At 54.0% G+C, this 25,881-nt stretch overlaps 2 protein-coding genes across 2 annotated transcripts in view; both read right to left on the bottom strand.

Moving 5' to 3' along the window:
• Nucleotides 1–274: 274 nt before the first annotated feature.
• LOC144603393 (thyrotropin subunit beta-like) lies at nt 275–5,774 on the bottom strand. Its single transcript, XM_078416554.1, is given in 4 exon segments — nt 275–986; nt 4,114–4,270; nt 5,654–5,702; nt 5,705–5,774. Coding segments are annotated over 4 exon segments (594 nt in total). The 3' UTR covers nt 275–668.
• Nucleotides 5,775–13,100: 7,326 nt separating this feature from the next.
• The window catches only part of LOC144603392 (plakophilin-2-like), a 29,246-nt gene continuing 16,465 nt past the window's right edge, over nt 13,101–25,881 (bottom strand). The window contains exons 7-13 of the mRNA XM_078416553.1: nt 22,001–22,118; nt 20,945–21,103; nt 19,785–19,961; nt 18,671–18,824; nt 17,556–17,742; nt 16,810–16,897; nt 13,101–13,983 (exon numbers count right to left, since the gene is read on the bottom strand). Of these exons, the coding sequence (XP_078272679.1) occupies nt 13,900–13,983; nt 16,810–16,897; nt 17,556–17,742; nt 18,671–18,824; nt 19,785–19,961; nt 20,945–21,103; nt 22,001–22,118 (967 nt within the window). The 3' untranslated portion in view covers nt 13,101–13,899. The remainder of the gene's footprint in view (nt 13,984–16,809; nt 16,898–17,555; nt 17,743–18,670; nt 18,825–19,784; nt 19,962–20,944; nt 21,104–22,000; nt 22,119–25,881) is intronic.

The raw sequence follows: 25,881 nt of genomic DNA, 5'->3' as shown, positions 1-25,881 counted from the left end.
GGCATGGATAAAGTGAATGCTCAGTCTTTTTCCCAGGGTAGAGGATTCTAAAACTAGAGGGCACAGGTTTAAGGTAAAAAGGGAGAGATTTAAGTGGGACCTCAAGGGGCAACCTTTTTGCTCAGAGGGTAGGTAATCTGTAACTGGAATGAGCTGCCAGAGGAAGCTATGGAAATAGATACAATTACAACTTGTAAAAGACATATGCAGGCAAATGGCACCACTAACCCAGTAAGCCAACATGGTTGGCATGGACAAGATGGGCCAAAGGGCCTGTTTCCATGTTATGACCCTGGTACTGAGTACAGTATTGTAACAAACTTAATGCCACATGATAATCTGTATTTCTTCAGGTACAATAATTGTTTGTCTATGGAATTTTACACAGTCGTAATTTGTATTTTTATTTCATGCCAATAATGTGTAGTCTCCATCAATGGATTGTGGTCAGGGAAGGGAAAGTAGAGCAACACTGCCAGCTGCTGGCCATCCTCGGCACTGCAGCTGTCCAAGTGCCAGTCTGTGATGTATGTAGGAAGAAGCTCTTTGTACACAGAGTGGCAGTGAATTCTGAAAGCTGCTGGATTGTGTGTGCACTGAATCGCCAGAGAACGATGGATTCTTGTTAAGCAGAGGGTTGCAGAGCAGTGATGGTTAGGAAGGATTGGTCAATTGAATGGAGCGAGACCGTGATTAGCCTCCTGCTTGCGGGGGTTAGCGGAGAAGAGGAGGAGGGGGGAGCGTGAGGCGGGGATGTGCCATGGAGGTTTAGTGCAGTGGAGAGGTGCTTCGATGCCGGTGGTACAGTCAGTAGTGTCGGTCAAACACTGGCTGCACACACAGCCCAAGACCACGGGCAGTCTGTAGAGCGGGTCCACGCCAGCCGGGCACCCGGGAAGCCGGATGGAGATGTAGTCCATGCGCTGGTAGGTGCACACCCTCTGGGCCAGGGCCATCTTGGGCAGGAGCGTTTTGATGTTGACGTCCTACAACACAACACACATTCATTCATCAGGCGTGGACAAATGGCACATTATATCACAGGCAGCTCGTTACCGAATCACAAAGTGCCGGAGGAATGGAGATGAGGAGGAATTTCTTAAGCCACAGGATAGTGAATCTGGAGTTCGTTACCCATGGTGGTGGAGGCCAAATCATTTAAAGTATTTTTAAAAGGAAGATTGGCAAGTTCTTGATTAGTAAGGGCTTCAAAGATTACAGGGAGAAGGCAGGGGGGTGGGGATGAGAGAGAGAGAGAGAGATAGATCAGCCATGGGGTTGGACACGTTAGAGGCAGGAAACATGTTCCCAATGTTGGGGGAGTCCAGAACCAGAGGCCACAGTTTAAGAATAAGGGGTAGGCCATTTAGAATGGAGATGAGGAAAAACTTTTTCAGTCAGAGTTGTAAATCTGTAGAATTCTCTGCCTCAGAAGGCAGTGGAGGCAAATTCTCTGAATGCATTCAAGAGAGAGCTAGATAGAGCTCTTAAGGATAGCGGAGTCAGAGGGTATGGGGAGAAGGCAGGAACGGGGTACTGATTGAGAATGATCATCCATGATCACATTGAATGGCGGTGCTGGCTTGAAGGGCCGAATGGCCTACTCCTGCACCTATTGTCTATTGAATGGTGGAGTAGACTCGACAGGGCAAATGGCCTAATTTCGCCCCTATATCTTATGGTCTATGATTTTTGTGGAGCTCAGCGGGTCAGGCAGCGTCCATGGAGGGAATGGACATTTGCTGTTTTGGGTGGGGAGCCTTCCTCAGTCTGCTGCTCCCTATTGTGCTCCCAATGCCTTGCTGGTCTGGGGTTGGGTGGCCATCATGGGAGTGGTGATATTCTAACCGTGTGGTGCAGTGACTGTGCCCACACAAGTGCGAGACCCACCAGTGAATCCTGCACCCACCTCTGGTGATCGCATCTACCCACGGGAGCAGGGATGGGCGCCAGCAATGTGTCCCTTTCCACAGTGGGTAAATTAACCTGCACGTTACGACCTCAATCCCACCAGGATCCTCATCAATTGAGAAAGTGGGCCGAGGAATGGCAGACGGAGTTTAATTCAGGCAAGTGGGAGATGTTGCATTCAGGTAGGACACCAGGGCAGGACTTGGAGATCTTCCTAATCTGCCTACCATGTGGGACTTAATCAGATGTCTTACTAGTTCACGGTGATAACATCCACTTAGTCATACGGCACGGAAACAGGCCCTTCGGCCCAACTCATCCATGTCGACCATGATGCCCCGACTAACCGAGTCCTATTTGCCAGGCAACTGAACCGTCCTCTCACCAACTAGAGAGCGGTCCTGTCTTACCAGCTACCTCATTGGTGACCCCTGCATTATCTTTAATCGGACTTTACCGGACTTTATCTTGCACTAAACGTTATTCCCTCAATCCTGTACCTGTACATTGTGGACGACTTGATTGTAATCATGTACAGTCTTTCCACTGACTAGATAGCACGCAACAAAAAGGCTTTTCACTGTACCTTGGTACATATGACAATAATAAACTAGACTCAAACTACACTAAGGACTTAGACAGTAATGATAGGGCTCTGGGGAGTGTTGTACCTGGGGGGTACAGTTACATAGTTCCATGAAAGTTGCAACTCTGTTGTGTAGGGTGGTACAGAAGATGTTTGACACACTGGCCTTCATCGGTCAGAGTATTGAGTACAGGAGTTGGGATGTCATGTGGCAGCTGCATACGATGTTGATACTACACCTGGGGGAATGTGTTGTGACCACCTTGCTATAGAGATCATGTCACCAAAGGGGAGAGGGTGCAGGAAAGATTCACAAGGATGTTGCCAAGTCTCTGAGTCAAAGGGGAGAGGTTGAATAGGCGAGGATTTTTTTTTTTGCCTGGTCACAAAGCTGAGGGGTGATCTTATGGAGGTTTATAAAATCATCAGGTGTGTGACTAAGGTAAACACCACAGGGTAGGGGAGTCTAAAACTGGAGGGACTGTTTTAAGATGCAATGGGAAGGATTTAATAGGAACCTGAGGAACAACTTATTCACACAAAGGGTGGCAAGTATTGGAACAAACTGCCAGAGGGGGTTGCTGAGGCAGGTCCTATAACAATATTTAAAAGACATGGGGGTAGATGCATGGATATGAAAGGTTTTAATAAGGAACTGCAAATGATGATTGATATCAAAGAAAGACCAGCATTCTGGAGTAACTCAGCAGGTCAGGCAGCATCTCTGAAGAAAATTAATAGGTGATGTTTCTGAAGACTGAAGACTTCCTTGTCTGACACCACCTATCCATGTTCTTCGGAGATGCTGCCTGATCCGTTGTTAGACAATAGACAATAGGTGCAGGGGAGGCCATTTGGCCCTTCGAGCCAGCACCGCCATTCAATGTGATCATGGCTGATCATTCTCAATCAGTACCCCGTTCCTGCCTTCTCCCCATACCCCCTGACTCCGCTATCCTTAAGAGCTCTATCTAGCTCTCTCTTGAATGCATTCAGAGAATTGGCCTCCACTGCCTTCTGAGGCAGAGAATTCCACAGATTCACAACTCTCTGCCTGAAAAAGTTTTTCCTCATCTCAGTTCTAAATGGCCTACCCCTTATTCTTAAACTGTGGCCCCTTGTTCTGGACTCCCCCAACATTGGGAACATGTTTCCTGCCTCTAACGCGTCCAACCCCTTAATAATTTGAAGGGTCGTAATCAGTCTGAAGAAGGGTCTCGACCCGAAACGTCACCCATTCCTTCTCTCCCGAGATGCTGCCTGACCTGCTGAGTTACTCCAGCATTTTGTGAATAAATCCCTTAATAATCTTATACGTTTCGATAAGACCTCCTCTCATCCTTCTAAATTCCAGTGTATACAAGCCTAGTCGCTCCAGTCTTACTCCAGCACTTGGTCTATGCAAGGTGTGGAGGGGTATGTGCCAAACGCAGGCAGGGAAAAGTGGGACAAGCAGAGATTGGCGACTTGGTCAGCAGCGACATGTTGGACCGAAGGGCCTGTTACTCTGCTGTGGGAGTCTGACGGTACAGTACGTTGTTGTCACGAGTGTGGCCAGGAGGTGAGGTGCCTCTGACCGGTAGGGGGTGCACTGTTGCCGTCCCATCCTGACCTACCTGCGACATGCAGAAGCCGGCGCAGATGGTGGTGTTGACGGCCATGCAGAAGTTGCACCCTTCCTTCTCCACGTACAGCACGTGTCTCGTCAGCGAGCACTGGGCCCTCGCCGCGGCCAGAGACAGGAGCAGAGGAAGCAGTCTCAGCACCCGCATGCTGCAACACACCAGACCAAGAACAGCAGTCAGATATCACCAGCTCCGCACTCCCCACCTGCCTTCAACACAACGTGTTGGAGGAGGAACTCAGCGAGTCGGGCAGAATCTGTGGAGAAATGGATAGGTCATGTTTTTGGGTTGGGACCCTTCTTCAGATTGAAGATAGACTCAAAATCCTGGTAGACACAAAATCAGTCTGAAGAAGGGTCTCGACCCGAAACGTCGCCCATTCCTTCTCTAGAGATGCTGCCTGGCCCGCTGAGTTACTCCAGCATTTTGTGTCTGCCTTCGATTTAAACTAGCATCTGCAGGTTTTTTTCCTACTCAAAATGCTGGAGTAACTCCGCGGGTTAGGTAGCACCTCTGGCGAAAATGGATAGGCGATGTTTCGGGTCGAGTCGCTTCTTCAGACTGAGAGTCTCAGACTGAGAGTTAGGGGAGAGGGGAAGTCGAGGTATGAAAAGGTTCAGAACAAATGTGTTCATTCCGCTGGATTGCTCTCCAGAGATGCTGCCTGCCCTGCTGAGTTATTGCAGCACGTTATCTATTTTCCATGTAAACCAGCATCTGCAGATCCCTCTTACACATTACCCCAGAGTAATAGGCAAGCAAGGAGAAGGGGCTTTAGTGCCAGTGTACTGCTTCCACGCCTGGCCCAGGCTAATGCACCACTCTGAGAAGCAGCAACCACCTCCTCCCAGATTATCGAGAAACGACATGGGTTAAAAGTAAGGGGGGAGATTCAATAGCAACCCGAGGGGAAACTTTTTTTACACAAAGGAGGGGTGGGTGTATGGAACGAGCTGCTGGAGGAAGTAGTTGAGGCAGGTACTATCACTGCGTTTTAAATTTATTTGGACAGGTACATGGACTGAACAGTTTCAGAGGGATACGGGCCAAACGCAAGCAGGTGGGACTCGTGTAGATGGGACATGTTGGTCGGTGTGGGCAGGTGGGACTCGTGTAGATGGGACATGTTGGCCGGTGTGGGCAGGTGGGACTCGTGTAGATGGGACATGTTGGCCGGTGTGGGCAGGTGGGACTCGTGTAGATGGGACTCGTGTAGATGGGACATGTTGGTCGGTGTGGGCAGGTGGGACTCGTGTAGATGGGACATGTTGGCCGGTGTGGGCAGGTGGGACTCGTGTAGATGGGACATGTTGGCCGGTGTGGGCAAGCCGGTTGGGGGAGGCCTGTTTACACGCTGTACGACTGATATAAGTAGACCTCCCCAAACCGTTCTGTGTCCTTGGCATAAATGCGTCCTTCCTCAAGTCCAAGGTTCCCCAGTCGGGAAAACGGGGAATGGACATTCCGGGGATTCGAGGAACACGCCAGGGCAGAGAAGGAACGGCCAGAGATGGCAGAGAGACGAGCTTACCTGGTGCGTGGCGTCGGAGATGTCAGTGCCTGAGGTCCCAAGCTCAGACTCCTGTGGATTTATACTGCTCGGTAACTAATCTCCGGATGTTCACAGGTAATCAAAGCGCCGCGCTCCCCATCCTCGCCGCTAATCTATGGCTCTAACCTATTTGTGGTTAGCTGGAGGGACATGATTAATATTCCTATAAACACAGGAATCTGCTGGAGATTGGAAAGGAAATTAGTTGGATGAAACACCACCCGGACAGTTATTTAATAAAGACAAACTAATTAAGTGGAACGTGACTCCTGCGTGTTTAAACCCGAGCCAACAGGTCCCTGGTGGGAGAATCTAGAATTTGGGGATTTTTACATACCCCATTAGGGGGCATTTTTGTTTGAAGCGCAGGAGGCTGAGGGGTGATCTTATAGAGATGCATAAAATCACGAGGAGACCAGATAGGGTGAATGCACAGTCTACGGTTATCGGAGGGTCGCGGGGACTTGGAGTCACCGTCAGACGTGCTGCGATCCCTTTCGGTGGCGGGATCGATATGGACCGCTGTGACACCCCATTTATTACATGTTTATTATATGAGGACTCCAGCGGCCCTGAGAAAGAAAGAAAATGCTGCCTTGTCCATCCTTGTAGGTGTCCTCGTGATTGTAAGTCAGCCCGTGCTGCGGCCACCTTCGGCGCCGGGATAGGCTCAGTGGGCCGAGTGGTTGGATGGTGGAGATACGAATCTAGGTCTCCTTGTCCAGGAGTCGCGACGTCAGGCGGCAGAGCAGGAAACCGTGAGGATAGCAGAGCGTAGTTGGTGTTTACTATGGGGGTGGGGTGGGGGGGGTGGGAGGGTTGGTGGTGGTGGGGGGGTGGGTGGGTTGGTGGTGGTGGGGGGGTGGGTGGGTTGGTGGTGGGGGGGTTGGTGGTGAGGGGGTGGGGTGGGTTGGTGGGGGGGTGGGTGGGTTGGTGGTGAGGGGGTGGGGTGGGTTGGTGGGGGGGTGGGTTGGTGGGGGGGGTGGGTGGGTTGGTGGTGGGGGGGGGTTAGTAACGAAATCTGAGCCGGTTTCGAGGATTCCGATCAACAAATGGAGAGAGAACATTTCACGGTTGCAAACAACTATCTTTTTTTTATAGTAAAACAAAATAATTTAAAAAGCAACAAATACTTTATTATTGTGTAGGGGGGACTGCAGATGTTGGTTTACACCGAAGATAGACACACAAATGCTGGAGTTTCTCAGCGGGACAGGCAGCATCTCTGAAGAGAAGGAATGGGTGACGTTTCAGGTCGAGACTCTTCTTCAGACTTATTGGTGAACAATGATTAATTCTTAATTAATCGGTAGGCAATTATTGATTTGAGTAGAAAGGAACTATATATGCTGGTTAATACTGGAGAGATACAAAACGCTGGATTAACAGCGGGTCGGGCAGCATCTCCTGGAGAAAAATGATGGGGTTTTTCCTTCAATTAATTCATTGCCGTTAATTAATGCCAATTCATGTGATTAATAGTGATTATTTGCGGTTAGTTGCACGCGTGGGTCGTACTAGTGGCAAGTTGTTTCTTCGCCGCCAGGGGTCGCAGGGCTGAGACCGGTCTCCCGATATCTCGGATTCAGAGGTCGCTACGGAGCCCACTTGAATCAAGGAGTCCCTTGAATCCACTCAGCGCGCACACTTTATACTCAATAATCCCACTCCACCCCCCTCCTCAAACAGCAGGTGACTCTTTTTTAAAATAAAACTGGCTGTTCTTCTTAGCGCTGAAAATCAAGAGTTATCTTTAGCTTTAGATTTCGTTTGTTTAGAGATACAGCCCCTTCCAACCAAAGAGTACATGCTGAACAACGATTGCCCCTTACACTAACTAGTTCTATACCATGTTTAGTATACGTTACGCTAAATACAGAAGCCAATTAACTTACAAACCCGGGCGACTTTGGTGGGGCGGAAAATTGGAGCTCCGTGCGCTTCTCTTTGGAGTGAAGACCAGGAATCCAAAATGAGATTGCTTGAGGTTCTGTTAGGGATGGGTGTTACCTCGGGGCTGGGGATCAAGGGTCTTGGCTAATGGTGGGATGCTGAGGTCCGGAGAAACCTTCAACCCAGGACACTGTAGGCGGAGCAGAGAGACCAGTCATGGTGGACATAGGGCAATGGGGAGAGAGCAAGAGGATGGAGATGAAGCAGGGAGTGATGGCCTTGAGTGGCTGGACGAGACGGGTCCACTGTTCTTCCTCCCCCGATGGCAGACAGTGTGCAGACACATACATGGGCAGGAAAGGTAGTAACTCAACGGGCCAGGCAATATCTCTGGAGAACATGGATGGATGGCGTTTCGCTGACTGAAGTCTGAAGAAGGGTACCGATCCAAAACGTCATCCTTCCATGTTCTCCAGAGATGCTGCCTGACCAGCATTTTGTGTCTCTCGTTGGTATAATCCAGCATCTGCAGTTCATTTTTATCACATTAAGGTTTGGGAAAATATAGGCCAAACCCAGGCAAATGGGACTAGTGTCGATGGGCACTTTGGTCGGCGTGGGCGAGTTTCTGTAGAACATGGATAGGTGACGTTTCAGGTCAGTCTGAAGAAGGGTTCCATCCCGAAATGTTACTTATCCATGTTCTCTTGAGATGGCGCCTGACCCGTTGAGTTACTCCAGCACTTTGTGTCTTTATTTGGTAAACCAGCATCTGGCGTTCCTTGTTACTACACCCCATTGTAGCATGGGGGCCCCGCCAGAGGTTCACCTACACAAATGCTGGTCATGACTAGAGGGAGGTTACACCACTTGTTCACTACTTGGTGAGGTTGGAATCAGGGCGGTCTCATTGCAACGTACAACACTCTGGGGCGACTCGTCCGGGTAGGTGTTGAGATGTTCTCACTCGTTGCAATGTCTCAGGGGAAAGGGAAAGTTTAAAGATTATGGCATAACCAAGGTTTGATTCAGCTCCAACATGAAAGAAGTCTGAAGTTTCTAAGTCACCGGAGCCAAATTAGGCCATTCGTCCCATCGAGTCATTCAATCTAGGCAGATCTATCTTTCCCTCTCAACCCCATTCTCCTGCCTTCACCCCATAACCTTTGACACACTTGGACAGGTACATGGATTGGAAAGATGCCCACTGAAAGGCAATTGAACCATCCTATCACCAACTAGAGAATGGTCCTGACCTTCCATCGCCCTCATTGGAGACCCTAGGACTACTTTTAATCAGAATTTATTGGATGTTATTTTGCACTAAACATTACTCCCTTTATTCTGTATCTGAACACTGTGGACAGCTTGATTATAATCATGTATTGTCTTTCCGCTGACTGGATAACAGGCAACAAAAAAGCCTTTCACTGTACCTCGGTACACATGACAATAACTAATCAAGAAGGACCTGCGGGGTTCAGAGATAACAAAGGCAGGGATTAAGTTGTTAAAGACCGAAAACGTGACCCGTTCCTCTCCAGAGATGCTGCTTGTCCCGTTGTTACTTTGTGCGAATCTTCGGTGTAAACCCCAGCATCTGCAGCTCCTTCATACATGGGTTGTTAAAGAATGCAGCCATCCCACTCCAACGCTGGCTGTGTGCCAGACCATGGCAGCTCCTTCATACATGGGTTGTTAAAGAATGCAGCCATCCCACATCCAACGCTGGCTGTGTGCCAGACCATGGCAGCTGCCTTTTATTTTCTCAATACTACACAACGGACACACCCGGCTCCAGCGCTGGAATTACTGCTCACCCCTCTTCCCCAAAACACAAAAACCCATCAGAAAATAAACTCAACTCTGGCGAAGTGGCAGAGCTGCTGCCTCAGAGCGCCAGAGACCGAGGTTCAATCGTGACTAGGGGTGCTGTCTGTGCGGAGTTTGCACGTTCTCCCTGTGACCACGTGGGTTTTCTCCGGGTGCTCTAATTTCCGTCCATACTCCAAAGAAGTGCAGGTTTGTAGGTTGATTGGTTTCGGTAAATTGGCCCGAGTGTGCACGATAGTGCTAGTGTCATGTCTGAGAATCGCTGGTCGGTGTGGACTCGGTGATCTGAAGGGCCTGTTTCTGGACTGTATCCCTAAAAACATAACACAAAGTGAGAGTACTCCTCAGACACCTTTTTTTTCCAGATCTGAAATCCACACCAAACTATCCTGGTCTGGAGATAGATCATCGCTGTTCCTTCATCCTCAATGGATCTAATCCTGGAACTCCCTCCCCACCAGCACAGGGGGCACTTTCACCAGAGGGGCTGGATCAATAAGCCAGCACCACCCTCTCAAGTGACTGGGGACGGGCTGTTTCACCCACATCACGTGAGTTAATCTGGAATGTCGAAAGTTGCGGGTAGACCTGATAAAAGTAGATTAAATTATGAGATGGCGCGGTCCAGTCCAGTCGCCGTCGTGGTAGCTCTGCGGGAACTGTGCGTTTTAAACTGGTATGTTTACTTTAAAATTATCCCTAAGTGCTCTAGCGTGTGCTAGCACTTAGCATTATCCAATGTACGACCGGGAAACGCTCGTAAAATTAAACTCGAGCGCTACAGGAGCACTATTAAACAGAAATCTACTCACCGATATACCGATAGAGATCATCAAAGGAGCGCACCGCGGCAGCAGCAGTGGGAGCGCAGGTCAGTGGGAAAGTCGGAAAAAACACCGAGGGAAGCGAGGGGGGATTCGGAACAGGCTGAGAACCCAAGCCTTACGTCCACCTCTGCCCAGCATACTTCTGGCCAACGTCCAGTCCCTGGAGAACAAGCTGGATGACCTCTGGGCAAGGATCAGATTCCAGAGGGACATAAAGAACTGTAACATCCTTTGTCTGACCGAAACATGGCTGACCCCGCTGGTGCCTGACCAGGTGATCTGCCCATCCGAGTCCTTCACTGTTTTCCGGGCGGACAGAACGGAAGAATCCGGGAAATCCAAGGGCGGAGGAGTCTGCTTCTTGACCAATAATAACTGGTGTAATCCTGTGAATATTAAGACGCTTTCTCGTTCCTGCTCGCCGGACCTGGAACATCTAACTATCTCATGCCGACCATTCTACCTACCCCGGGAGTTCAGCTCGGTGATCATCACAGCCGTCTATATCCCACCGCATGCGGACACCGACGTGGCACTGTCCACCCTACACGATGTGTTGTGTCAACACCAAAACAAGAACCCTGATGCGGCTGTGCTGGTGGCTGGAGACTTCAATAGGGGAAATCTCAAAAAGATCATGCCCAACTTCTACCAACACATCACGTGTGTCACCAGGGGGGAAAGAACTTTGGACCACTGCTACACGCCGTTCAGGAAAGGCTACAAGGCCGTTTCTCTCCCTCCTTTTTGGGAAATCTGACCACACTGCCATTTTCCTGCTGCCGGAGTACAAACAACGATAGTACGGCAAGCGACAGTGACGAGGGACGTAAAGCGGTGGGCTGACCATTCAGAGGCCATGCTGCAGGATGCACTGAGTGAAGTCGATTGGAACATGTTCCAAGCAAGTTCCAGAGAAGTAAATGAGTTTGCGGAAGCGGTTACGGACTTCATTGCCACAATAGCCGATACCATCATCCCCACCGTAAGGGTCAGTATCTTCCCTAACCAAAAACCCTGGGTGGACAGGTCTATTCGCGTGGCCTTGAATGCTCGCACCGCTGCTTACAACTCCGGCCTGGCATCCGGCAACATGGACGACTACAAGGGAGAGTCCTACCGACTGCGAAGGGCAGTGAAGGATGCAAAAAAGAGGTACCGGGACAAGATGGAGTCACAGATGGAGCAGCAGGACACCAGGCGCCTTTGGCAGGGGCTACGGACTATAACTAGCTACAGGTCCAGCACCCCCTCAACCGGAAGTGCCGGCTCCTCCTTAGCTGATGACCTGAACTCTTTTTACGCACGGTTTGAGACGGGTAACACCACCAGCTCGCCGTCCAAAAACAGCACCGAAGGGGCGCTGGCTAGCGAGGCTGGAGGGGGATCCACCGCTGGGGATGTGCACACATTCTCGGTGTCCGAGCATGAGGTGAGGTGGGCTCTGACGCGTGTGAACACGAGGAAAGCTGGAGGCCCAGATGGTATATCTGGGCGAGTACTAAAGTCTTGTGCTACTCAGCTTGCTCCAGTGCTCACCACAATATTCAACCGCTCCTTGGCAAAGTCCATGGTCCCTGCATGCTTCAAAAGATCCATCATTGTACCGGTGCCAAAGAATGCCTCTCCAGCGTGTTTAAATGACTACCGACCGGTGGCCCTCACCTCGGTTGTCATGAAATGCTTTGAGAGGCTAGTCAAGAAGCACATCTGCGCCCTCCTTCCTCGCAACATGGACCCACTACAGTTCGCATACCGTCCGAACAGGTCCACGGATGATGCGGTCTCCCAGGTTCTACACACCGCTCTCTCCCAAGTAGTCAGGATGGGGGAACACACATCTAGCTCCCTCACCCTGAACATAGGATCCCCCCAGGGCTGCGTCCTTAGCCCCCTACTATACTCCCTGTACACACATGGCTGTGGGGCCAGGTTCAGCTCAAACTCCATCATCAAGTTTGTTGATGACACTGTGGTGGTGGGCCGGATCTCCAACAACGATGAGAAGGCTTACCGGGAGGAGGTGGCTGATCTGGCACTCTGGTGTCAGGACAATAGCCTCCTCTTGAATGTCACTAAAACAAAGGAGCTGATTGTGGACTTCAGAAGGGCTAAACATCCAAGGACGTACACGCCACTGGAGATAAATGGGTCTATTGTGGATAGGGTGAGCAGTTTCAAATACTTGGGAGTCCGCATCGCAGAGGATCTGACGTGGGCAACGCACATTGCCGCACTGGTGGGTAAGGCTAAGCAGCGCCTTTACCACCTTAGACAACTGAGGAAATTCAGAGTGTCGCTGAGGATCCTTCATTGCTTCTACTCTGGGGCTGTAGAGAGCATCCTGTCCGGCAACATTACAGTCTGGTTTGGGAACAGCTCTGCCCAGGACAGGATGGCCCTGCAGAGAGTAGTGCGTTCGGCAGAACGCACCATGGGAACTACACTCGTCCCCCTGCAGGACCTATACATCAGGAGGTGCAGATCCAGAGCAAGCAAGATCATGAGGGACCCCTGCCACCCCAGTAACGGACTGTTCCAGATGCTACGATCAGGCAAACGCCTCCGCTGTCACGCTGTGAAAACGGAGAGGATGAGACGGAGCTTCTTCCCACAGGCCATCAGGACTGTCAACTTTTATAACCCCAGAGACTAAATTTTTGTCGACACTTTTTGTGCTATGTTTAGTAACTTATTAACTTTATTTATATGCTGTAATTGTAATTCTTTTTGTGCACAACCCGCAGGCATTGCCACTTTCATTTCACTGCACATCGAGTATGTGTATGTGACAAATAAATTTGACTTGACTTGAGAGGCACAGATAGGGTCGGCAGTCAGAACTTTTGAGTTGAGTTTATTGTCACGTGTACTGAGGTACAGTGAAAAGCTTTTTTGTTACCTGCGATCTAGTCAGCGGAAAGAATATACTCGATTACAATCAAGCTACCCACAGTGTACAGATATAGAATAAAGAAACAACGTTTAGTGCAAATAAAGTCCAGTAAAGTTTGATCATAGGTAGTCCCTGGGTGGAAAAATCAAAGACGAGCGGGCACTGTTTAAGGTGAGAGGGGTAAAGTGTTTTTAGAGAGTGGTGGGTGCCTGGAACATGCTGCCAGGGCTGGTGGTGGATTTAAGAGATGTTTAGGTGGATATGCAGGGAATGGAGTGATATGGATCATGTGCAGGCAGATATGCAGGGAATGGAGGGATATGGATCATGTGCAGGCAGATATGCAGGGAATGGAGGGATATGGATCATGTGCAGGCAGATAAGAGTTGGTCTTGGCATGATGTTTGGCAGTGACATTGTGGGCAATAGGGTTTGTTCTTGTGCTGTAGTGGTCTATGTCCTGTTAAGTTCCTCTTTGAAGATTAGCCATGGATTATGCACAGACTGTCATATTCTGCACAGTCGGCCCACCGTGGGCGATCTAACCCCACCACTGCTGTTTGAGCGTCTGTTAACGTGGGGCCGGAGATGCGGCCGTCTTCTGGAAACTTCCAAGGTGTCGCAGGTCAGTTTCCGTGTGGATGGAGAGGCAGGATTGTGGGGATTTCGCTGATCACTCTCTCTCTCCCTCTCTCTCTCTCTCTCACTCTTGCTCTCTCGGGTCTCCGGCCCAGAGTGGAGGGTCTTCCATCAGGACAAGCGAGAGGCAGCCGGACTCAGAGGGACGACTTACGATCCCGCAGCGAGTGGTAGACCTTGGTCGTCCGCGTGTTGATGAAATCCGATTTTGTGAAACCGGCCTTCGAACAGAGAACATAGAGAGAGATTTCACAACAACCAAACCAGTGACAAAGAGAGCGAGAGAGAATATCTCTCTCTCTCTCTCTGAGATATATATATATATATATATATCGACCCGAAACGTCACCCATTCCTTCCCCTGATATCAGTCTGAAGAAGGGTGTCGACCCGAAACATCACCCATTCCTTCTCTCCAGAGATGCTGCCTGCCCGCTGAGTTAGTCCAGCATTTTGCGACATATATATATATATATTTATTCCCCCCCCCCCCCCCCCACTTTTATTGTGTAGAGCGTTAAATCAGCACAGACTTCCCAAAGTGAGCCACTGAACAATTCTGGGACAGAGATAGAGGTTGGGAAGGGTTTCAGACAAAGCTGCCCGCTACACAGCAGAAGGAAGCGGCCTTTATACCAACAGGGATGAATAGAAGGCACACAAAGTTAGACAGGAAGGCCACAGATTCTATGACAGTGCGGCACTCCCTCAGGACCACCCCTCCCACATTGTGGCACTCCCCTCTCAGTGGGGGGCTCTCAGCTCAGGGATTCTGCCCCTCTACATCGGGGACCTGGGGTGGAGGGTACTGCAGCGAGGATCGCAGACTCTGCCACTTTCGCGGGCTGGACGGGCCTGTGTACCACGTGTACATGGAGTGTGTGAGTCTGTGTGCCACGTGTACATGGAGTGTGTGAGTCTGTGTTCCACGTGTACATGGAGTGTGTGAGTGTGTTCCACGTGTACATGGAGTGTGTGAGTCTGTGTACCACGTGTACATGGAGTGTGTGAGTCTGTGTTCCACGTGTACATGGAGTGTGTGAGTCTGTGTTCCACGTGTACATGGAGTGGGTGAGTTTGTGTACCACGTGTACATGGAGTGTGTGAGTCTGTGTACCACGTGTACATGGAGTGTGTAAGTCTGTGTTCCACGTGTACATGGAGTGTGTGAGTCTGTGTTCCACGTGTACATGGAGTGGGTGAGTCTGTGTACCACGTGTACATGGAGTGTGTGAGTCTGTGTACCATGTGTACATGGAGTGGGTGAGTCTGTGTTCCACGTGTACATGGAGTGTGTGAGTCTGTGTACCATGTGTACATGGAGTGGGTGAGTCTGTGTTCCACGTGTACATGGAGTGTGTGAGTCTGTGTTCCACGTGTACATGGAGTGTGTGAGTCTGTGTTCCACGTGTACATGGAGTGTGTGAGTCTGTGTTCCACGTGTACATGGAGTGGGTGAGTCTGTGTTCCACGTGTACATGGAGTGTGTGAGTCTGTGTACCACGTGTACATGGAGTGGGTGAGTCTGTGTTCCACGTGTACATGGAGTGTGTGAGAGTCTGTGTTCCACGTGTACATGGAGTGTGTGAGTCTGTGTGCCACGTGTACATGGAGTGTGTGAGTCTGTGTGTCACGTGTACATGGAGTGGGTGAGTCTGTGTACCACGTGTACATGGAGTGTGTGAGGTTGCAGCCCTAGTTCCAATATGTAAAGGGGATGCTTCTTGCCTGCTGGCTGCACTTCTCACCCACCATCCTCATCTTTGGACACCCTGTGCGTAGGGGAGAGGGTAGGGCTGAAGATGTCCTGGTTGGATTGCCCACTAGGCCTGGCCAAGCTGGACGTCTGCGAGTCATGATACCAGTTGGAAGAGGGCCCTGCCCGAGCCGGCTGCCTACCCCTTTTCTGGGATTACGTCCGTGCCCGGAAGGTATTAGAGACGGACAATGCGCTGTCCACGGGCGCCATGGGGAAATTCCAGGACCGCTGGGCACCACACGGGGTGGAATGTATCCTCAGTAAGGATGGGGAAATAGTTATTTCACATTTAAGAATATATTTTACTTTGTGCTACGGTGGTGGGTTTGTTGGTATTGTTTTGTACTGTACATATTATTCTTGTAAATAATTGATTTAAATTATTTTTGGTAGAAACCAGTGTGGCGCCCCCTCACCGCCCCTCACAGTGTGGCGCTCCCTCACTGCCCCTCCCACAGTGCGGCGCTCCCTCACCGCCCCTCCCACAGTGTGGCGCCCCCTCACCGCCCCTCCCACAGTGTGGCGCTCCCTCACTGCCCCTCCCACAGTGCAGCGCTCCCTCACCGCCCCTCCCACAGTGTGACACTCCCTCAGTACTGCCCCTCCCACAGTGTGACGCCCCCTCACTGCCCCTCCCACAGTGTGGCGCCCCCTCACTGCCCCTCCCACAGTACAGCGCTCCCTCACTGCCCCTCCCACAGTGCAGCGCTCCCTCATCGCCCCTCCCACAGTGTGACACTCCCTCACCGCCCCTCCCAGTGTGGCGCCCCCTCACTGCCCCTCCCACAGTGCAACGCTCCCTCACCGCCCCTCCCACAGTGTGGCGCTCCCTCAGTACTGCCACTCTCACGGTACGCAGTTTATTTCAGGAAGTGTCCACACTGTTGAGAGTGAGTGTCGGGGTGAATGAACTCAGAGTTATGGTGATTTAACAGGTCACTTTCTCCCTGCCTCTGCAACAGCAGCATGTGCACAGAGACGCCAGCGGACAGTCACTGTACTCACACCTCCGTGCCCGCCCCCCCTGCTGGACCCCCAACCCCCTCTGCCCACTCCCACCCCCCTGCCCACCCGCACCCCACCTTCCTGCCTGCCCCCCCACCTTCCTGCCAGCCCCCCTGCCCGCCCCCCCCACCCCCTCCAGCCCACCACCCATGCCCCTACCCCACCCCCTCCTGCCCGTCCCCCACCCCCTCCTGCCCCGCCCCCCACCCCCCCTGCCCGTACCCCACCCCCTCCTGCCCGTCCCCCACCCCCTCCTGCCCACCCCCACCGCTCCACAACGTACCTTCTTGTACACACTGTGCACATCCCGGAACAGCCAGAGATTGTAGAGCAGGTTGGAGGCAGCCTTGCCGGCATCGCTGGGGGCGCTCCTGAAACACAGCAGTGCCCCACTTTACTGCCCGCTTTGCCAAAGGCCATTCAGCCAGTCCACTTCATGCTGCCCCTATCCCCGATCTCCGCCCAATATGCTCACCCTCCTCATCACCGGCTGCCAATCACCACCCCTCCCTTCCTCGCTTCTCATGGGGGGGGGGGGGGGGGGGGCTTCCATTACCCCCCCCCAGACAGAACTGCCCCTTCCCTTCCACAGACAGGCTTAGAGAGAGAGACAGACAGAGAGAGAGAGAGACAGACAGAGAGAGACAGAGACAGAAAGAGAGAAACACAGAGAGAAAGAGAGAAACACAGAGAGAGAAACAGAGAAAGAGAGAGACAGACAGAGCGAGAGACACCCAGAAACAGAGACAGGCAGTAAGACATGGACACAGAGACACGGACACAGAGAGAGTCAGGGGGGGGGGGGGGGTAGGAACAGAGTGGGTTGGGGGGTCAAAGAGATGGGGACCCCCTCCCCCAAGGGTGTGAAGATCGCTGTCTACCTGAGTGGGCCCCAGGCGATGCCACTCACAGGTCACACAGCACGGGAACAGGCCCTTTGGCCCAACTCACCCATGCTGACCGAGATGCCCATCTAGACCAGTCCCACCCGCCCCTGCCCCTCTCCCCTTACCCTGTCCTGTGACTCACTGTTCGCTGCGGCTGAGCTCCACGAGGCAGGGCAGCGCGGGTCCCTGCGCCAGGGTGCGGGCCAGCTGCGGCCGTCCCTGCACCAACGCATGCAGCACCTGGCACACCAGGGCAGTCATGTTGTCCGGCGCCGCTGAGTTCATCCCCACCGGCAGCACCGCAGCCAGGTCCGGCACCAGAGTGTCCGCTGTGAAGGGAGGGGGTCGGAGCAGGGGTGACAGAGAGGGGGCGACAGAGAGAGAGGGGGCGACAGAGAGGGGGGGCGACAGAGGGGGGGGCGACAGAGGGGGGGGGGCGACAGAGGGGGGGTGGCGACAGAGAGGGGGGGGAAAGAGAAGGGGGGAGACAGAGGAAGGGGGAGACAGAGGAAGGGGGGCGACAGAGAGGGGGGGCGAAAGAGAGGGGGGGCGACAGACAGAGAGGGGGGGGTGACAGAAAGGGGGCGAAGGGGGGGCGACAGAGAGGGGGGGGGGGCAACAGAGGGAGGGGTCAGGGTGGGAGGGGTCAGTGTGGGAGGGGGAAAGGTGGGAGGGGGAAAGGTGGGCGGGGGTCAGAGGGAGGGGTCAGTGTGGGGGGGGGTCAGAGGGAGGGGCCAAGGTGGGGGGGGCAGAGGGAGAGGTCAGGGTGGTCAATGTGTCCAGCCCACCACTGCCCCACACACCTGTCCAAGTGACCACCCCGTCCCCCACTGATCCCATGCCTTCCCCATTCTGCCCACCTCCCCCTGTCCCCGTCAGACTGGAACAGCTTATTGTTCCACGGACCCCATCAATCCCTGTCTCCCCCCCCCCCCCCCACACCACCTCCTCCCACAGTCGCACTCTCCCCGTCACATCCCCACAACCTCTCCCCATCCAGCCCGACCCTCTTCTCCCCTTCTCTCCCAACCCAACCTAAACCTCCCCCCCTCCCCTCCACACCCCCTCCAAAATCCAACCCTTCCCTCCCCCCAGACCCCAACCCCGTCCCCTAGCCCCCTCCCCACCCGACCTCAACCCTCCTCCCTCATCACGACCCCTCTGGATCCTGACCTCTTTCTCTCCCTGACCCCAGTCCCTCTCACCATCCACACCCCCCCCCTCTGCCACCCCCCCCCCCTCTCCCCCGGGCCTCACCCAGCTCGGCGTGCACCCCAGGGTGGCGGCTCATGTTGCGCAGCAGGCAGAGGGTGGCGTTGCAGACGCGGGGGTTGGGGGAGTGCAGCGTGCGGCGGAGATGCTGCAGCCCCCGCTCCCCCCGGCTGATGGTCTGTGTAATGGCCGACCCCATCTGTGGGAACACGGGACATTACCCCCACCCATCACAGACCCCACCCCCTCCCGCAGTCCCCCACTCGCACAGACCCCCCTCCCTGACTCCCCCACTCACAGACCCCACTCCCACAGACCCCCCCCACTCACAGACCGCCCTCACCCACATTCCCCCCCACCCCTCCCCCTGCCCTGCGACCCACCCCTCCCCTCCCCTGTGACCCTCCTCTCCCCCTGCCCTGTGACCCACCCCTGCCCTGAGACCCTCCCCCTCCCCTGTGGCCCACCTCTCCCCCTGCCCTGTGACCCTCCCCCTCCCCTGTGACCCACCCCTCCCCCTGCCCTGAGACCCTCCCCCTGCCCTGTGACCCACCCCTCCCCCTGCCCTGTGACCCACCCCTCCCCTCCCCTGTGACCCACCCCTCCCCCTGCCCTGTGACCCATCCCTCCCCTGCCCTGTGACCCACCCCTCCCCTGCCCTGTGACCCACCCCTCCCCCTGCCCTGTGACCCACCCCTCCCCCTGCCCTGTGACCCACCCCTCCCCTGTGACCCACCCCTCCCCCTGCCCTGTGACCCACCCCTCCCCCTGCCCTGTGACCCACCCCTCCCCCTGCCCTGTGACCCATCCCTCCCCTGCCCTGTGACCCACCCCTCCCCTGCCCTGTGACCCACCGCTCCCCTGTGACCCATCCCTCCCCTGCCCTGTGACCCACCCCTTCCCCTGCCTTGTGACCCACCCCTCCCCTGTGACCCACCCCTCACCCTGCCCTGTGACCCACCCCTCACCCTGCCCTGTGACCCACCCTTCCCCCTGCCCTGTGACCCATCCCTCCCCCTGCCCTGTGACCCACCCCTCCCCCTGCCCTGTGACCCACCCCTCCCCTGCCCTGTGACCCACCCCTCCCCTGTGACCCACCCCTCCCCCTGCCCTGTGACCCACCCCTCCCCCTGCCCTGTGACCCTCCCCCTGGGCTTACGGGTCCGGTGCTGGCCGTGAGGTTCTGCAGCGCTCCGAGTGATGCCTCCTGTGTGCAGGTGCGGGTACTGCGGGCGATGAGGGACAGATACATTCGCACCACCAGCCGGTGCCACAGCCACGCCACGCCCTGCGGCGGGTTCATCTCCTCCGCCCACACATTCTCCGTCACAATCTCCTACACAACACACCAGTGTCAGCCTCCCTCCTCTCACCTTAAACCTTCAGTTCAGTTTATTATTGTCACGTGTACCGAGGAACAGTGAAAAGCTTTTTGTTGCATGTTATCCAGTCAACGAAAAGACTAGTCATGATTGCAATCAAGCCGCCCACGCTGTACAGTCACAGGATTAAGGGAATAATGTTTAGTGCAAGAAAAAATCCAGTAAAGTCCGATTAAAGAGGGGCTCCCGAGGTAGATGATAGGTCTGGACCACTCTCTAGTTGGTGACTGGATGGTCCAATTGCCTGATAACAGCTGGGAAGAAACTGTCCCTGAATCTGGAGGTGTGTGTTTTCACACTTCTGTACCTCTTGCCTGATGGGAGAGGGGAGAAGAGGGAGTGACTGGTCTATGATTATGCTGGTGGCCTTGCCGAGGCAGCGTGAAGTGTCGATGGAGTGAATGGAAGGGAAGTGGGTTTGCGTGATGGTCTGGGATGCGAATGCCATTTCTCGCGGTCTTGGATGGAGCTGCTCCCAAACCAACAGGAGAGCCCTGGTTCACCGATACTTCAAATTAGCATGGACGATTCAACCCGGGTCAAGTGGCCCAGTGCAGATAAGGTGAACGGACCTTCTCTGCCCTCTGGTTCCCGATTCCCTATCCCTGGGGAAAGTCTCTGTGCATCCACCCTGTCTGGTTCCGTGGTGGTTCTGTGCACCAGCCGGTCAGGGAGTGCAGTGCAGTGGTGTGGGGCGGTGGCAAAGGGCAGGGGGTGGGGCAGTGGCGTGGGGCAGTGGTGAGGGGCAGGGCGGTGGGCAGGGGGTGGGGCAGTGGCGAGGGGCAGTGGCAGGGGGTGGGGCAGTGGCGAGGGGCAGTTGTGAGGGCAGGGGATGGGGCAGTGGGTGGGGCAGGGTGTGGGGCAGTGGCGTGGGGCAGTGGGGTGGGGCTGTGGCGATGGGCAGGGGGGTGGGGCAGGGGCGAGGGGCAGACAGTACCTCCTTCAGCTTGGGGCTGCGACCTCCGAAACATCCGGGCGACTTCTGCTGCCCCAGGGGGTGTCTCCTCCAGCCCAGGCGCTCGGTGTAGGCACTGGGTAGCTCGTTCTCCAGCTGGAAGGCCAGATTGTGCAGCACACACGTACAGTTCTCTGTCGACTGATGAGAGAGACGGCGGATTTACAATCGCACACCAAAACCAACCCGGTCCCGGCCGGGAAACATTACTGCAGCAAATACCCCAACACCTATGTCTTTACACCTTGGGACTCAGGAGACCAAGAGGGGTTTTAGTTTAGTTTAGAGATACAGCGCGGAAACAGGACCTTCGGCCCATTGAATCCGCACCGACCAATGGTGGCGCAGCGGTAGAGTTGCTGCCTTACAGCGAATGCAGCGCCGGAGACTCAGGTTCGATCCTGACTACGGGCGCCGTCTGTACGGAGTTTGTACGTTCTCCCCGTGACCTGCGTGGGTTTTCTCCGAGATGTTCGGTTTCCTCCCACTCTCCAAAGACGTACAGGTATGTAGGTTAATTGGCTGGGCAAATGTAAAAAAATGTCCCTAGTGGGTGTAGGATAGTGTTAATGTGCGGGGGTCCCTGGGCGGCGTGGACCCGGTGGGCCGAAGGGCCTGTTTCTACGCTGTATCTCTAAATCTAAAAAAAAAAAGATCCCTCAAACCAGTGATGGCCCATTGACTCCGACCAGCGATCACCCCGTATACTAACACTATCCTACACACACGAGGGACAAGTTACAAATTTCCCAAAGCCAGTTAACCTACAACCCTATAAGTCTTTGGAGTGTGGGAGGAAACCGGAGATCTCGGAGAAAACACACATCATGTATCCGTGTATATCTTCGATATAAACTACCATCTGCAGTCTCTTCCCACACGGTGTAAAAGACGGGGCATCTTAGTCAGCATTGGCAGGTTGGGCCAAAGGGCCGGTTTCCAGCCTGTTGCGACCATGATTTCCCAAGAAGGCTGAACAGGCAAACCCATTGGTACTACCCCCTCCGCCCCTGGCCACACCACCGCCCCGCCACAAACCTTGTCGTCCTCCTGGTTGTTGGCGATGGTGGACTGGATGTAGTGGACCAGCGAATCGATTAACCCCTCGCATTCCCGCATTTGTTTCCGGCCTTCGGGGCTCGCTGAACTCAGGTTCCTGTGGAGGGAGGGAGAGGGTCAACTTCCTCACACCAACGCACCATCACCCTCAAAGATGGCAACGTTGACCAAAGACCACCCACGGCAGACTCCGGCACCCGTCACCACAACCTCGTGTTCAGTATCCATGAATCTGCCTAAATGGTTTTGAAACGTTGCAATAGTACCTCCTCTGACAGCTCGTTCCATACACCCACCACCCTTTATGTGTTAAAAAAAAAAGTTGCCCCTCAGGTTCCTATCAAATCTTTTCCCCCCTCACCTTAAATCTATGTCCTCTGGTTCGTGATTCCCCATACTCCTGCGTTTACCCGATCTATTCCAAATCATTGATGTCGTTAGTGAAATAAATATTGACCCCAAGACATGGAGGAGGTGAGAGAGGATCCTGACTCTTTTTTCCAAAGATGCGTTGTTTATGGTTTGGTATAGGACACAATGGTCAGTAATGTTGTGGAGGGCGGTTCAGTGGCACAGAGGTAGAGTTGCTGCCTTACAGTATGCAGTAAGGAACTGGAGATGTTGGTTTACTTTGAAGACAAACGCAAAATGCTGGAGTAACTCAGCGGGACAGGCAACATCTCTGGATAGAAGGAATGAGTGACGTTTCCTGTCGAGAAGATGAGTCATGACCCGAAACGTCACCCATTCTTTCTATCCAGAGATGCTAGCCTGTCCCGCTGAGTTCCTCCAGCATTTTGTATCTATCTTTGCCGCCTTGTAGCGCCGGAGACCCGGATTCCATCCTGACTACGGGTGCTGTCTGTGGGGAGTTCGCATGTTCTCCCTGCGACCGCGTGGGTTTCCTCCAGGTGCCCCCGTTTCCTCGCATACTCCAAGGACAAACACTAACCATAGTGCCCCCAACCACCCCGTAAACAACGAGTCTTTGGAAAAAGAGGCAGGACCCTCTCTCGCCTGTAGGTTAATTGGCTTTGGTAAAAATTGTAAATTGCCCCTATTGTATAAGATAGCGCTGGTGTACGGGGATCGATGGTCAGCGCGAATTTTTCTTCGCTGCATCTAAATTTAAAGTCATGGGGGTGTGGCTGGCCTGGGAACCGGGACCGGTGCCCCATGGAGTAAGACTGGGTTCCCCTGCACAGGGAGGGGAGGGGAGGGGAGGGGAGGGGAGGGGAGGGGAGGGAGGGAGGGAGGGAGGGAGGGAGGGAGGGAGGGAGGGAGGGAGGGAGGGAGGGAGGGAGGGAGGGAGGGAGGGAGGGAGGGAGGGAGGGAGGGAGGGAGGGAGGGAGGGAGGGAGGGAGGGAGGGAGGGAGGGAGGGAGGGAGGGAGGGAGGGAGGGACGGACGGACGGACGGACGGACGGACGGACGGACGGACGGACGGACGGACGGACGGACGGACGGACGGACGGACGGACGGACGGACGGACGGACGGACGGACGGACGGACGGACGGACGGACGGACGGACTGACTGACTGACTGACTGACTGACTGACTGACTGACTGACTGACTGACTGGACAGGACACGACTGACAGTCATTGCACACACACACACTGCGCGGGAGAGGGAAGCTGGGGTTTGGGAAACAAGTACCTGTTGTACTTGTGCGTGCTATGATTTTGTTTATGTTTATTTTGGTTTACTGTGACCACATGTACCAAGTTACAGCGAAATCCCTTGTTTTGCATACAAGGCTTGTTTTGTTCAGATCACACAATACCACACACGAATACTCTGCTTCGTTCTGTACTTTCTCATACCTCTAGTTTTCCCCTCCCTGACGCTCTGTCTGAAGAAGGGTCTCGACCCGAAACGTCACCTACTCCTTCTCTCTAGAGATGCTGCCTGACCCGCTGAGTTACTCCAGCATTTTAAATCTATCTTCAGTGTAAATCAGCGTCTGCAGTTGCTTCCTACCCAACATGAATCCAATAATTGACTGGACTGTACACAAAGTGTTCCACTGTACTTCTGTACACGAGACAATCATAAACCAGCACCAAATGCTGCCTTGAGCATAGAGACATAGAAACATACAAAATGGGTGCAGGAGCCGGCCATTCAATGTGATCGTGGCTGATCGTCCAAAATCAGTACCCCGTTTGGCTTTTTCCCCATATCTATTGATTCCCTCGGCCCTAAGAGCCAAATCTAACTCTTTTGAAAATCTAACTCTCTCTTGCCTGCTACCTGGAGTGTCTCAGGCAGCTCAGCCCCGAAAGATTCATCCCCCCCACCCCACCACCATCCCCCCCACACCATTCCCCCCCCACCCCATCCCCCCCCACACCACCCCCCACCCCATTCCCCCCCACCCCATTCTCCCCCCCCCCCCACCATTCCCCCCCCCCACCACATTCCCCCCCACCCCATTCCCCCCCACGCCCACACGCTCCCGTGGAAAAGGCTGACTCGACGTGACGGGTTAAAGCCTTTCAGTGCGTGCTGATGTGTAGTGATTCACGCCCCAGCCTGATGCAAGTGAGCAGGATGCCGGCGGGCAGGGAGTGGGACAGTCACTGACGCGGTATGAACATTGACTTCTCTAACTTTAGATAGTTCCTCTGTCCCTCTCTTCCCCTCCCCCTTCCCAGATCTCCCTCTATCTTCCTGTCTCCACCTATATCCTATCTTTGTAACGCCTCCCCTGACATCAGTCTGAAGAAGGGTCTCGACCCGAAACGTCGCCCATTCCTTCTCTCCTGAGGTGCTGCCCGACCTGCCGAGTTACTCCAGCATTTTGTAATACCGCAGAGACTGATCACTGGCACCTCTGTAAATGGTGCAAGCAGGGTTACATGGTCAACAGCTCCAGTCCCTAATGCGAATATCAATTAAATATCAATGACAATTTGGCGTGGACCAGCCACGTTCAAGCTACAACCAAGGTACATCACCCCTCGGCCCTCTCTTTACGGACCCTCTCTTTACAGCCCCTCTCCTTAGGGTCCCCTCTCCCCCCCCCCCCCCCCCCACTGCGCGCTGTCTGTTTGTAGAGTCACACAGCACGGAAACAGGCCCTTCAGCCCAACCCATCCACACGGACCAAGATGCCCCATATACACCAGTCCTACCTGCCTGCGTTTGGCTTTTACCCCTCTAAACCTGTCCTATCCATGTACCTATCTACATGTTTCTTGAATGTCGTTCAGAGCTCATGTCATCCCGCCCTCGCACCCCCCCCCCCCTCCCCCCCTCTCCCCAGTCTGTGAAAACCAGAACCCCCTCCCCTCCCCACCCACTGCCAGTTCCACCAAACGCCCCACTCTGTAGGGACCCCCAGAACCAGACACCATTGCTGTTTGGGTGCAGGGTCCCGACCTGCAACGCTGACCCTTCCTCACCCCACACGATGCCTGACCAGCTGAACGTCCCAGCACTCTGTTTCAGGTTGGGATTGCAGCAACTGCGGTGTGCTCCTCGTTGGGTGGGGTTGAACGCTCTGTTACAGAGCTCCCTCCCTCCCTCCCACCCACCCAGGGGGTACAGACACCACCCAGGGGCATCAGGGTGATAACCAAATGCAAAAGATCCTCAGTGTTTAGGAAGGACCTGCAGATGTTGGTTTAAACCGAAGATCGACACAAGAAGTTGGAGTAACTCAGCGGGTCAGACGGCATCTCTGGGAAAAGGGAAGAGGTGACTGTTCGGGTCGAGACCCTTCTTCAGATCCTCTCATTGAGCAAAGATCCTCAGTACAGCCGCCATAAATCATTCCACTCGGGACAGCGAGACCGCCCCCTGTTATCCATTAACCACAGTAAACCATCTCCCTGGTAACACGTTTGACTTTT

The sequence above is a fragment of the Rhinoraja longicauda genome, chromosome 20, assembly GCF_053455715.1.
Source record: "Rhinoraja longicauda isolate Sanriku21f chromosome 20, sRhiLon1.1, whole genome shotgun sequence".
NCBI classification, from domain to species: Eukaryota; Metazoa; Chordata; class Chondrichthyes; order Rajiformes; family Arhynchobatidae; genus Rhinoraja; species Rhinoraja longicauda.
The sequence above is the reverse complement of the archived record's forward strand: the minus strand, read 5'-3'. Positions and strand labels throughout refer to the sequence as shown.